Raw genomic sequence first — 14,202 nt, forward strand, 5'->3', positions numbered from 1 at the left:
GGTTTGCTTATGTAAATAAAATGTTTGGTATATTCACTTAAAATACAATTAAGTCGGGTCACAGAATCCTTACAGAAAAGGCTTGGCGGAGGTACAGGACCCCCAATGCAGCCAGTGTAGCTGGAATTCTGTTTTGCTGAAGCCACACAGAACACTGTGCACATCTAGATCCTCACACTGGAGCTGCCCCCCCACCTCTGATGGCACACATTTGTGGCCTGCAGGCTTTACTTGGCTGCAGTGGCTCACTGCCTTGGTTGCAGAATGTATTCTCCTCCAGAGTTTTAAAAAATACTGAGGCCTGGAAATGGAAAAACTTTTAAGTGCCCTATGTGATTCCAACATGCAGCCAACTGAAAACCACTGCTTTAATGCAGCATTGGGTCCGATTTGCAAGCCCAGCTTTACATTACAATCATCTGGGTAGCTTTTCTGAACCACCTACGAATGGCAATCTTTACCCAGGAAATCACAATCATCCATGGTAAGCATTTAACTGTAAGGATGAATATACAACCTGAAGCTAAAACAGTTTAACTGTCTTAATGATCATGAATCCCAGCTGACACCTTTCAGGAACATATACTTTTGGCCTCTTAAAGGGTCAAGTCACAGATTCATCCCTTGGATCTGCTCTCCCTCTTTTCTGAGGATCCTGATCATGCAGAGGGGAAAAAATATGATCTCAACAGAGACATATAGTGTTATCTTTGGGCCTCTTCACTCCCAGACGGGGGATGGGAACAGTCACTGTCAGGGTAAGTGAAGGCATGAGTATTTTTGATTCTTACTTTTGAATTCTATTGATTTATTGTGTCTGTATGATTTTAAATAGGAAAAGAAGTTGCACATGCTTTGAAAGGGGAGAGAAAAGGAAATTAATAAGCTTTCTTGTGTATGCCTTCTGCATGTGAAAGTGCTTTGTAAACTACAGAGCACTATTAATAATTGTTGTAGAAATGAAACAAATGCAGGGCACTTCTGCACAAGAGTTGCACCAAACTGCTTATTCCTGGGTATAGCACTTGAGATAAATGCTCCTGCATGCTAAGAGGAGGGGTAGGTGTCAGGAGACTTAAATTCCAGTCTTAGATTTGCTGCTTGCTGGTCACACTGCCTAAGGCACACCCTCTATCTGTCACTCAGCTTCCTCACCTGTAAATGGGACTATACACCCCATTCTCAAGCTCTCTACAGATCTGGGTGGGGGATTATAGGTGGTTAGACAAGCAGCTTGGTAGAACAAGGAGACTCCGGTTAGATCCTGGGTTTGAATACAGGCTTTGTCACTTGTTACTTGGCCTTGCATTAAATGACCACCATCAGGTAAACAGGCAAACACCTCCTTCAGTGTTTTAGGGACTAAAGTAATGATCTATGTGAAAGCATGAGATAAGTTCTAGGTACCATGATTCTGTACATTATGGTGCATAAACAAAGTTCTATATAAATACAAGGCAATATTATTACATAATTCTTCCTATTGCATAGTTTCATAAATCATTTTCCAGGAGTAAAGGCTCAGTGGTAACAAAGTTTCTTACCTTAGCCAGTTTCCTCAGCCTTCTAAAAGTTTTCATATTCCAATAGCTTTGAACTTTTCAAAAAAAACAAAAAAACAAATTAAGACCTTAGGAATCCCACTCTGTCTCCTCCCTCTCCTGTCATTTCTTTCTTCGGACCTCTTAAAAATTAAAAGGGCTCCACCATTTCTTCTAAAGACCATAAAGTGAGAATGAATCCCAAACTAAGCCTCCTGGCTGGGTCTGAGTAGAATGAGAGCAGAGACAGTGTGGGCATGCCTCTAGTAAGCCTTCTTTGACTCTTCTATCTGGGAAGGGATCTGTCAGTAGCATCTCACTCAAATGGAATGCAGTGGAAAGTGGGAGTTATTTGGAGCCGCTGATCTTAGCAAATACAGTGCAGCAGCATTTGTGGCCCCAGTACATTGTCTACATCAATCCTCAAGTGCTTGGCTGTGTAGACTGGGGAATGGTTAGAAGGGACTCATCAGAGGTCCCCACAGCTTTGCCATACTAAGGCTCATGAGGGATAGGCATTGAGAGAATTGGCTGTTTCCTATTTCTACCCATTTTAGGAGCTGTAGACAGTTATTAGTTTTGTGGAGGTTTTGATTTTTTTTAATTACTTAGAGACTGGAAACCTTGTATGTGTTCACAGGGGAGTGGTTACTGAATTTCTACCCCTTCACTAGTCAATGCTTAACCCAAAACACTAGAACACAAGGTTCAAAGCTCCAGAATACTACCATGCAGGACTATACCACTAATGCTTGTTGCTCAAGAAATTACCAGTTTAAAAAAAAATAATAATAAATACCTTTCTCAAAATGGGATCTTTATCACTTAGCTTTGTATGACCCATTTCTAAGAAAGCCACCACATTCCATTTTAGACAACATGATCACTTAGGACACAGTTACAAAGACCTTGCCTTTAGGTGTTTAGTTTCATTTTCTTTAAATTAGCCTCTGAAATGCTTCTATTGTTTTGTGCTGCACTCCTGAAAACTGTTACTTCTAAGTAAATAGCAGGCCTCATTTTTACAAAGGAAGAAGAAAACAAAGAGGTGTCCAATTTGGGAGTAGTAGCTTAATGACCAATGCCTGGAGTCTTCCTCTTTACTTGCTACTCAACAAGATGGGTTCTGTGGTGTCGCATGAGATGTGAGTTAGAAATGAAAGCTGCACCACACTTCTCACACTCATAGGGCTTCTCCCCAGTGTGGGTTCTCTGGTGTACAGTGAGACTTGACCTCTGCCTGAAGGCCTTGCCACACTCATTGCATGTATAAGGTTTTTCCCCATTATGGATTCTCTGATGAATAAGCAGGTACGAGCTGCACGTGAAGGCCTTCCCACACTCGTTACACACATAAGGAAGATCTCCACTGTGAATCCTCTGGTGCACAATAAGGCAAGAGAGCTGACTGAAGGCTTTTCCACACTCACTGCAGTCGTAAGGTTTCTCTGCAGTGTGAATTCTCTGGTGGACAATAAGGTGTGAAAAACAACTAAAGGCTTTTCCACACTCCTTACACTCATATGGCTTCTCACCAGTATGGCTTCGCTGATGCACAATAAGATTTGCACTCTGGGTGAAAGCTTTGCCACAATCATTACAGGCAAAAGGCTTCTCCCCGGTATGGATCCTCTGATGAACAATAAGGTTTGAGCTCCGAGTAAATGTTTTTCCACACTCATTACATTCATAACATTTTTCTGTAATGTGGACTTTCTGGTGCCGAGCAAGTTGTGAGCTGTAACTGAAGGCCTTTTCACATTCACTGCACTTAAAGGTTTTTTCTAAGGAGTGGATTTTTTGATGTACAGTCAGATTGGAACTCTGAGTAAAGGCTTTCCCACATTTTGAACAAACATACGGTTTCTGTCCAGTGTGGATTCGCTGATGCACAACAAGGTTAGCACTCTGAATGAAGGCCTTCCCACACTCATGGCACTCGAAGGGTTTCTCCCCAGTGTGTATTCGTTGATGTACTACAAGGTTTGCACTCTGACTAAAGCCTTTCCCACACACACTACATGTAAAAGGTTTCTGCCCAGGCTGGCTTTTCTGGTTTTTAATAGAGCCAGAACTTAGACTATATCTTTCCCCAGATTTCTGATATTTCTGGTCTTCCTCTTCTTTAAAACTTTCAGGTACATGACAGTCCTTCACTGTCACTTGTCTGAAATCTCTCTTTTCCCTCTTGATTCTCTGCCTCTTTATGTTCCCTTTTTCACTGGCTTCTCCAAACTCAGGTCCTTGAGGGTCAACTTTCTGGATTCTTCCTGATATTATGAAGGGTTTTTCTGTTTCATCACATATCTCCGTTTTTGGAACCAGTAACTGTGGGTTCTTAGTTTCAGCAACTGAAACAAACAGAAAATACAAATGTCAGCTTTTTATGGTCCAAAAAAAATTTTTAAAGTAGGCTCTTCAAGTCATAAAGGTTACTAAGTATGTGACTTCAGTGTCTGTAAAACAGCTTCATCAAAGGAAAGAATTCCCTCACACGTCACCTGTCCTCTGTAGGTTCTTCTGCCAGGTCTCTGCCCTCCCCTATACCTACAGAAGAATCCAAAGACTCATGGTCCTTCCAGTGTTTACCTCCATTAGACACTGAACCCAAGTGCCTCATGCCAGGAAAGCCATCTCGACAGCTCTCCTGATTGTGCGATGGCTGATCTCACAATTAGGACCAGTTTTGAAGGATACCAGTCTTTCCCCAGGTTTGGCTTTCTAGCCAGTTAGTGTGGATTTGTGTACAACCCACAATAGTTAATTAGGGAGATTCCCTCCCAGTGAATGAAGACCAAAGCAACTTAGGCTTCTGTATGAGGAAGTTAAATATCAAAGAAAGGATAAGCATGGACAGAAAGGGTCACACTGGATTACAAGAGGGCCACAGTGGCCAAAAGTATCCAAACCATTGAGGGGTTCTTGAAAACCTCTATGCTGCATAGCCTCTCAATGTTCTAGTAATTTAACTTTTGTGCCTCAGTTTCCCTATTTCTAAAATAGGGACAAAAACAATTTCTACCTCTTAAGACCATGACAAGATTAACTGAGTTACTCTATGTTAACTGCTGAGAACAGCCATGGATCACAGGGAGTGACTCTGTGAGTGTCTGGAATGAATTTCAGCTGGGCCAGCAGTGCTGTGGGTCAAAGTGCTGGAGTTCAGGAGGAAAGATGAACTTTAGGGGACGGAGTTGTCATGCTCATAGAATGGAGTACAAAAGAAGGTGAGCAGAAAACAGTTTATGCCTTATGTGGAGCAATCAGCCTAGCTTTATGTCAAACTGACCTTTCTGAGTTAAGTTTGAGATGTGGCCTAGTGTGGGAAAGTTGGGGTTCCTATGGCCAGGATCCTCACTGAACTTAAACCACCTGATGACATAACTGGCCTGTTGCTAGGCTACCGCTTCCACACCTTTAGGCAATAAGCTATTATTGCACTATATAGAGAGCTTGGCCCAGTGCTCTGGGCAGAGACAGAAACGCTAGTGCTTGACCTACTGCCAGGAGAACAAGCCGGGTAATAAACCCTTTCACCCCAAAGAACGTTTTGCTGTCAATTTCTTTGGTTACATTGAATCCACAGCAAACTTGCCCAGGGCTGAAACACATTGGCAAGACAATTGGCAAAGTCAACAGGGTTCACTGTTGACCAAGGGGAAAGACAGGCTGCCCTTATGGGAGGGGTGCTTCAGCAGGCTGCCCCTATGAACGGGGAGACAGTGAACTGTCCCCCAATGGGTATGTGGTCTGAGGTGGTTTGCCTCCTAGAGGACTAGGCCCCACCCCAGGACTGGAGGCAAGTGGAGGTGACACCTGACACTGTAGGGGTGGCCCTTGGTATAGTGAGTAGGTCTTTTCAGAGACTGAGTGCCCATGAGGCAGCAGGGACTGTGGGTTGGCTGTTTCTCACAGTATCAAAAAAGTCTGCAGGAGAGAAGGACACACTCCTGAAAAAGACCTAAGAAATGGCGGCACAAGAACACAAGCTGCAATCTGCTGTGGATTCCCTGAAGGAAATGACATTGACACGAGAGGAGGCAGCATGAGAACACTGGCAGTCAGGTGCCATTGAAGAGGTAAAAGATTCCTTGGAGAATGAGACAGCAGTACTGCCAGGTGTTCTGAAGGAGGAAGAGACCATCAAGGAAAAAGATGAACTCTTGAGGGAAGCACAGGCAGAGGTGGCATAAGAACGCCAGCTGTGAAGAATAGAGGTGAAGGTAAGAGAGCTTCTGAAGACATTGCTGTGAGACACGGCAGAAAAGATAAAGATTGTAGCAGATGAGGCACTTGGGGGAGGCGAGAGAAAGGTGCCATCAGCCCAGGAAATAGAGGAGCTGGGGAAGGATGATGGGTTGGTGCCAGAGGCACTGAACCCTTCTGTAAATCCCCAGTAGTTGTAAAGAAAATAAAGACCCAGCAGCTGAAAGTTCCCCAAGAAGAGGAGCAGCCCCCTCCCCAGGTCATGGAGCACTCTATGCTCCGCCCCTATACTGAAGCTGAGCTGGTGGTGGATTTGGGAACCCGGTTTAGGCAGAAGAGTTCCAAGTCAGTATCAGCTTGGCTCCTGCGTCTGTGGGACTTAGGCGTGGATGGAATTGTTCTGTCGGGATTAGAGATGGGAAAGCTGGCTACCCTGACTGTGCAGCCCACCTTGAGGCAGCGATTACAAAATGCACATCAGACCCCAGGGAGTCACTCTCCCCTCGATTGGCTTATGGCTGCACTTCGTGCTGTGTGCCCCAATCAGGGTGATCTGCCATCCTCTCCTGTTAGATGGCAGATGTATGCTGAGCTCCAACAGGTGCTACGAGAGCTCAGCATAAGAAATGCCATTTACAGTGCAGAGAATTATGGCCCAGATGAAGAGATTTGCACTACTGGGATGAGAAATATTGTGCTTCAAATGGCTCCCACATCCCTCTTTGGGTCTCTAGTGACCATTCTTTCCCCTCACTTAGGGCATCCCATAAGCGAGGTGACACATACAGTAGCAGACTTAGGAGAGGCTGAAACAATGAGAACAAAGAAATAGGGTCTGCTATTCATAAGAAGAATTTACAGGGCCCAATGAAGGTTAAGAGGACCGAGATGTGGGTTCATTTAATATGGGTGGGAGCAGATGGAAGGAAATTAGATGGGAAGTCAAATAGGATCTTACTAGAGCTATGGCAACAACTGAAATCAGAGCAGCAGTTCCAGCCATTAAGACCAAAGAGGCAGAGGTCAGAGACAGAGCCACGAGTCCAGCCTGTATGTTTGCAAGACTTTCTGCAGGAGAGCGAGCCATCCGCACTTGAGCCCACACAGGAAGGTGATTGGGGAACACGGTTTGACTGAGGGGAAGGTCAAGATATCTGCCCTGAAGGACCAGGGGGGACCACAGGCCACATGCTGAAATAGCTATCCATTGGTCCTCAGTGAACATACAACATGTCCTGGCTCTGGTGGACACAGGGGCTGAATGTTCATTGATTCATGGTAACCCTGAGTGGTTCCCCGGGACCCCCGCTATCATAGATGGATACGGGGGTAAGTCTATTAGAGGGAAACAAGCCCAAATCCCTTTGGGAATAGGGCGTCTACCCCAAAAAGGGTATACTGTGTATATATCTCCTATCCCTGAGTACATTTTAGGGGTTGATATCCTGCCGGGTCTATGGCTGCAGACCACTGCAGTTGAGGTCAGACTGAGAGTACGTGTGGTGAAAGCAGTTCTCAGGGGACATGCTAGGCACCCGCCCATAGCTTTGCCTGTTCCTTGGCGGGTGACTAATACCAAACAATACAAACTGCCTGGAGGGCATAAAGAGATTGGAGAAACTCTCCAGGAGCTGGAAAGGTGGGTATTATAAAGCCCACCCATAGTCCTTTCAATTGCCCAGTGTGGTCAGTAAAAATGCCATATGGCTCCTGGCGTATGACTGTGGATTATAGAGAACTGAATAAAGTCATACCCCCTATACATGCTGCTGTCCCCTTTATTGCAGGACTGATGGATAGCCTCAGCCATGAACTAGGAACATACCATTATGCTGTAAATCTTGCTAATACCTTCTTTTCCATTGGCATTGAGCAGGAAAGTCACGAACAGTTTGCCTTCACATGGGAGGGACGGCAATGGACTTGCACCATCCTTCCACAGGGATACCTCCACAGCCCCACCATCGGTCATGGACTTGTAGCCCAGGACTTGGCTACACAGGAGAAACTGCAAATGGTGCGGTTTTACCAGTATATTGATGATGTCATGCTAATGTCCGATTCTCTTTCAGATCTAGACGGTGCAGCACCTAGACTGCTGCAACATTTACAGGAGAAAGGATGGGCTGTGAACGGCACCAAGGAACAGGGACCTGGTTTGTCTGGCAAATTCTTGGGGATCATCTGGTCGGGTAAGACCAAAGTTATACCAGAAGCAGTTATAAAGTCCAGGCTTTTCCTACCCCCACAACTGTAGCATTGCTACAGGAGTTTCTGGGTCTTCTAGGCTACTGGGGAGTGTTTATCCCGCACTTGGCACAAATTCTGAAGCTCTTATACAAGTTGGAACGAAAGGGCATCAGGTGGGACTGGGATGAGACATTTGCAGCTGCCTTTACTACAGTAAAATGGGTAGTCAAGGCTGTACAGGCCTTGAGTGTGATAGACCCATAAACGCCCTGTGAGCTGGACATTCATGTCACTGAAGACGGTTATGCCTGGGGTCTCTGGCAGGGGCTTGAACGAATTCGCCAACCTATTGAATTCTGGTCACAACTCTGGAAAGGGGAAGAAGTATGATACACTTTGATAGAAAATCAACTGGCTGCTGTGCCGTGTATCATGCCTTGCTGGCTACAGAACCCATCACTGGAATGGCCCCAATAAAGGTAAAAGCCACCTGTCCCATCTTGGGGTGAGTAAGAGACTGGACCCAAAAGCCAAGGAGTGGTGTGGCATAAACGCTCACACTGGCCAAGTGGAGTGCTTACCTACAGCAGCATAGTGCCCTGTCTAGTAGCCCCTGGAGTGAAGAACTCCAACGCTTATTGGGGCCAGTGACATGTACTAGTGAAAAAGAGAAATAATTTGCTTTTGAACTATTAGTAGCAGAGAGTCCCTATCAGGAGGGAAGAGCCCCTATATCTGAAGATTTATGGTACACAGATGACTCCAGCCATGGGCAGCCCCCAAAATGGAGGGCCATAGCTTCCATCCTAAGACTGAGACAATATGGATAGAAGATGGTGAGGGGAAGAGCAGCCGGTGGGCAGAGTTGTGGGCCATGTGGCTTGTGATCAGCCAGGAGCCCTCCCCTATAGTTGTCTGTACTGACAGCTGGGCTGTCCTATTGGGGCTTGACCCTGTAGCTACCAACCTGGTACCATGCCAACTGGCTGGTTGGTCACTGACCCCTTTGGGGGCAAGAATTGTGGCAAAACTTATGGGCCTATGGTCAGACTAAAATAATTGCAGTATACCATGTGACAGGTCATTTGCCACTGGCATCCTCAGGAAATGATGAGGCAGATAAATTGGCCGAGATACGTTGGTTAGAAGTAAAGCCTTCCTCTGATGTAGCCCAATGGTTACATCAGCATTTGTTGCATGTGGGGCAGAAGATACTGTGGGCTGTAGCCCAATGGTGGAGCTAGCCTTTGACCTTAGAAGAAGTTAGCAGAGCCCGGCAGGATTGTGTCCTGTGCTCCAAAAGGGACTTACACTGAGTTCCACAGCAACATGGGACAATAGCTAAGGGGCCTGTACCCCTCGTCAGGTGGCAGATAGACTATCTTGGGCCTCTACCTGTGTCAGAAGGATATCGGTATACCATGATTGTGTGGACACAGTGACTGGACTTCTGGTTCCTTTTCCTACCCGTTGTGCAGTAAACTAAAAGAGCAGATGACCAAAAGAGGCCTGGGGCATCTCTTTGCCGCCTATGGCCGACCACAGGTAATTGAGAGTGATCAGGGCACCCATTTTACTGGACATACACTGCAAGAATGGGTGCGACAGCTGGGAATCAAGTGGAAGTTTCATGTGCCATATAGTACTACCACAGCAGGCATGATAGAGAGGCACAATGGCTTGTTAAAATCTGGAGTAAAGTCAGATACCAATAGTCTGTGGGGATTTTCAGTTCGCTACAGTCCATGTTATGGCGTTTGAATGAGAGACCCCGAAAGGGAGCTCTGAGCCCTGTAGACATGTTAACACACATGGCTGCCTCACCTATACAACTGCAAGTACAAACCAAGGAAGAATCACCGAAGCTGAGGTTCAGCCACCAAAATAGTATCATACTGTCAGCATCAATTGCACTGAACCCTGGAGACTCCACTGAGTGGATGTGGCCTTGGACCTTTTGACACATGGACCAATGATGGCTGGCTCTCCTGGCACCTTGGGGACAAGGCCTGGAAGCTGGGCTCCTGTGTAGTCCTGGAATAGCAGCAGAGTAGCCCCCAAAAGGTCACAGTAGTATATGCTGAATGGCCAGAAGGTAGGAGCATCTTGCCAGGGAGTTTTGTTTTATCATTATGGCCAGTACATGCACCTCCAGTAGCATTATATATAGACCCTTCAGTAACCCCCATGGGGAAAGGAGTACCCCAAGTGGTAAAGGTGTGAGCTGTAACCCCCATGGGGAAAGGAGTAAAAGTATGGTATACTAGACCTGGAAGGGACCCCCTTCCTGCTACAGTCCTATCACAGGACCACTCTCTTTCATACATCCTACCTGATGGAGACGATTTGCCTATGTTGGTGTCATTAAAACATGTTTCTTATTGCCCCAAAGGTCTTTGTGGATTGGGAACTTCCTCTGGCTTGAGGACTATTATAATTTTTGTTATTAGGAACCTCACCTGGCTTGAGGGTTATTATAATTTTTGTTACCTGTATCAAAATCTTGTTGTATTTTAATTTTTGTTATTATCTCTAAGTTGTTGTTATCTTCTCTTGCTATTGTGGAATCTGGTTACAGTGCTCCAGCTTTCTCGCACAGGGACCACTGTGGAAGATTGAAAGCGTGTAGATTGTAAGATGAGAATCCTGGAGGGGTGGAGTGTGGGGAAGCTGGTGTTCCTATGGCCAGGATCCTCACTAAATTTAAACCATGTGATGATGTAACTGCCCTGTTGCTAGGCTACTGCTTCCACACCTTTAGGCAATAAGCTATTATTGTGCTCTATAGAGAGCTCGGCCCAGTGCTCTGGGCATAGGCAGAGACACTAGTACTTGACCTACCGCCAGGAGAACAAGCCGGGTAATAAACCCTTTCACCCTAAAGAACGTTTTGCTGTCAATTTCTTTGATCACATACAATCTATAGCAAACTTGCCCGGGGCTGATACCCATTTGGTAAGACACATAGCCTGTTCCCTAATGCCAAAAATAGGAGAACACTAAAACATACCTAAGTTTTAGAAGTCTGACTAGTCTGACGATCTACATTGCCTCAGAGCCCTAATGGTGTCAAAAAAGGTCTTGAAGTCAGTAACATCATATCTGAGTTGTCTGTCTACTCTCTACCCCCACCACCCTTGACCCTGGAATGTGCATCCATTAGCCTAGTGTCAGTAGAGTGAATCCTCAGTGTTTGTGAATTAAACTAATGTCAGAAAAAGTACTCAATAATAAAACAAATGAAATAAGGTCCAGCAGGAGTGGAAGGCAAGCTTGCAGAGGTAAGTATTCCCACTGAGGGCATCAGCTTAGAAGTGAGTGGTAAAGGTGTGAGCTGCAAGGCATGCAGCAACTGTAGGAGGAGAATGCAGCATCCACAGAACATCCTACCAGAAGAGGCTTGGGTCATCCTGCAAACAGTGAGGTAAGTGGGTAGCACGGGGATGGTGGGGTACAAAGCAAAATGGGGAGGCAGGGGAACAACCCAGTTTCATTGCCTAGTTCAGACCACAGTAACATTAAACTGTATCACAGTCATTCAGACAAGATGGGCATTGTTGGAAAAAGGAAATACCTGAGCACCAGATACAGTGAAGCCCCAAATGTGACAAGAGAAAAAAAATCTGAAATGCTATCTTTTCCTGGTCATTTCTATTCCTACTATTCTGATGTCTTTTTAAAATCTATTCCATTTTTCTCCCTGTCATTTAACTGCTCTTAGATCTTTTCTTCTCTTACCTTCCCCTACTGCCTCTTCATCTCTCCTCTCTTGGTCTTTATTTTTAATTTTGTGTGAAATATTCTGATTTTTATAGTTTCACATCTCTTCTACTTTTCTTTTGCTCATTAGTTCTCCTATGTTTTCCACTATACTTTAACACCTACACTTCACCTTATTTTTCTCCCGTCTAACATTTCTGTCCTTTTTCTCACCTTTTCTCCTTTAGCTACCCATCACTGACACTGGGGACCCCTGTCCCCCACCAAGCATCTCTCCAACAGAAACAATGTCCAAGAACACTTTACCCTATGACCTCACTCCTGTCCTCCTCACTGTGAGATTTGGAATACTAGAAAGACATGAAACATGAAGCCCAGTGGGACCTACTGAACCAACTAGAGTCAGCAGAAGAAATAGGGAGCTACTGAACCAACTAGAGCTAAAAGAAGAAACAATTCCTTATATTTGCATATGCTTTATGTCATAATTATTACAGAGCTAGGCACAGCTGTAGCCTACAAGGTCTTAATGTGGCAGTAATTTAATAGGGATGAAGTAAGAGGCAGGATCTTGGCAAGTGCTCAGGGTGTAAGAAAAGGGAGTTGAGGCCCTTCTGTGTGCTCAACCTCAATGTCCTTGGGCAATTAATTAGACAAAAACCTAGGACCTGTAACTTTGGCTTCAGATAGTATTTTTTCTTTTTTTTGGATCTTGTAGGATTACTGTAACCTTAGGAAAGTAGAGAAATCAGTATACAAATAATGAAGTAGTAAACTAAAATCTCACTGGTGATCAACTGGAGTACAGACATAGTAATAAGTTTTGAAATCTTTTTCTAAAAAGGAGAGATGTGAAATGCTATATGAATCTGCCATCTTAGTTGGTGACTGTATTTTGAGATATGAAAGGCAATTTGATTTACTAAATTTATAAGTCCAATTCACTAGATTTACAAAAGCTCTGTTTATCAAGATTTCATTTATAAGATTTGTAAGTCTGCCAACTTAGGTGTTTGACATGTTTTAAAGAAATGTATTTTTTTATATAAGGAAATTGATACATAGGTAGACGAAAATGTTTTTAAAAGTTTAAAAATTTAATCTGTGAAACTTAAAGCTTAACTAAACATGAATTTAAGAAAAAGCACAAGTGCCTTTTCTGGTACAGAATTGGTCAGGCGCCCTCCGGTCAGCAGGGACCCCCGACCCCCCATGAAGTTGCTCCTGCAGGGAGGGGGAGGGGCAAGCAGAACTGGCAGCAGGGAAAGGGAGGACTTGGGGGCACACGGGGAGAGAGCTGGGGAGCACAATACAGCGAGAGGGGGCGCGAGCACTGGGAGATAAAGATGAGTGCGCACAGGAGGAGGGGGCGGAAGATGGCGGCGTGAGTAGAGCAGCGGAAATCTCCTCCCAAAACAACATATATCTATGAAAATATAACAAAGACAACCCTTCCTAGAATAAAGACCAGAGGACACAGGACAATATCCAGACCACATCCGCACCTGAGAGAACCCAGCGCCTCGCGAAGTGGGTGAGATACAAGCCCCAGCCCCGCGGGAGCCGAGCGCCCCTCCCCCCAGCTCCCGGCGGGAGAAGAGCAGGCAGAGCGGGAGGGAGACGGAGCCCAGGGCTGCCGAACACCCAGCCCCAGCCATCCGGGCCAGAGTGCAGGGCCCTCGATACTGGGAAAACAGGGCAGCAAGAACAGTGAGCAGGCACTGGAGGCTGGGCGCCAGAGGACATAAGACAAGCGCGCGACCATTTTTTTTTTTTTTTGCTTTTTTGCTGCTTTGTTTTGGCGAGCGCTTTTTGGAAGTCTTAAAGGGACAGGGACCCCAATATTAGGGAAACAGGGCAGAAAGACCGGTGAGCAGAGGCCTGAGGCTGGCACCGGAGAATAAAGAAAAATGAACGACCACCTTTTTTTTTTAATTAAAAATTTTTTTTAAATTAAAAAAATTTTTTTTCTTGTTTTTTTTTGTGGTCGTTTTGTTTTGGCGGGTGCTTTTTGGAAGTCTTAAAGGGGCAGGGCGGGTCACTTAATCCAGAGGTAGGGAACCCGGGATCTCTGGGCACCCTAACCCCTGGGCCGCAGGGAGCAGGGAGGCCCCTTACGGAGATAAATAGCCTCCCAGCAGCTCCTGCTCCAACGCGACTCCACCATTTTGGAGTAGCTGCCCGAGCCAGGCCACGCCCACAGCAACAGCGGAGATTAACTCCATAGCAGCCCGGCAGGAAGCAGAAACCCTGTCTGCGCGCAGCTGCGCAGCACAAACCACTAGAGGCCGCTGTTCTCCCAGGAGAGGAGGGCCACAAACGAACAAGAAAGGAAGTCCTTCCAGCCGTCACTCGTCCCAGTTCTGCAGACTATTCCTATCACCATGAAAAGGCAAAGCTACAGGCAGACAAAGATCACAGAGACAACACCAGAGAAGGAGACAGACCTAACCAGTCTTCCTGACAAAGAATTCAAAATAAGAATCATAAACATGCTGACAGAGATGCAGAGAAATATGCAAGAAAAATGGGATGAAGTCCGGAA

The 14,202-nt window shown here is 45.5% G+C and overlaps 1 protein-coding gene across 7 annotated transcripts in view; it reads right to left on the reverse strand.

The window, feature by feature from the left end:
• ZNF35 (zinc finger protein 35) overlaps window positions 1-14,202 on the reverse strand; it is a 42,111-nt gene that overhangs the window by 13,911 nt on the left and 13,998 nt on the right. For 4 of the 7 annotated variants that reach the window (XR_005024522.2, XM_057497265.1, XM_057497267.1 and 1 more), the window contains exons 4-5: window positions 3,077-3,892; window positions 1,545-1,597 (exon numbers count right to left, since the gene is read on the reverse strand). Coding sequence is in view for 5 of the 7 variants with exons in the window: in XM_057497265.1 (XP_057353248.1) it covers window positions 1,545-1,597; window positions 3,077-3,892 (869 nt within the window). In the remaining 2 variants the exon portion in view is untranslated. Of the gene's footprint in view, window positions 1-1,454; window positions 3,893-14,202 lie in introns of those variants that run through there. The other 3 variants (XM_036883909.2, XM_036883908.2, XR_005024521.2) reach the window with 2 other exon arrangements.

This window comes from Manis pentadactyla, chromosome 1 (genome assembly GCF_030020395.1).
Source record: "Manis pentadactyla isolate mManPen7 chromosome 1, mManPen7.hap1, whole genome shotgun sequence".
NCBI classification, from domain to species: Eukaryota; Metazoa; Chordata; class Mammalia; order Pholidota; family Manidae; genus Manis; species Manis pentadactyla.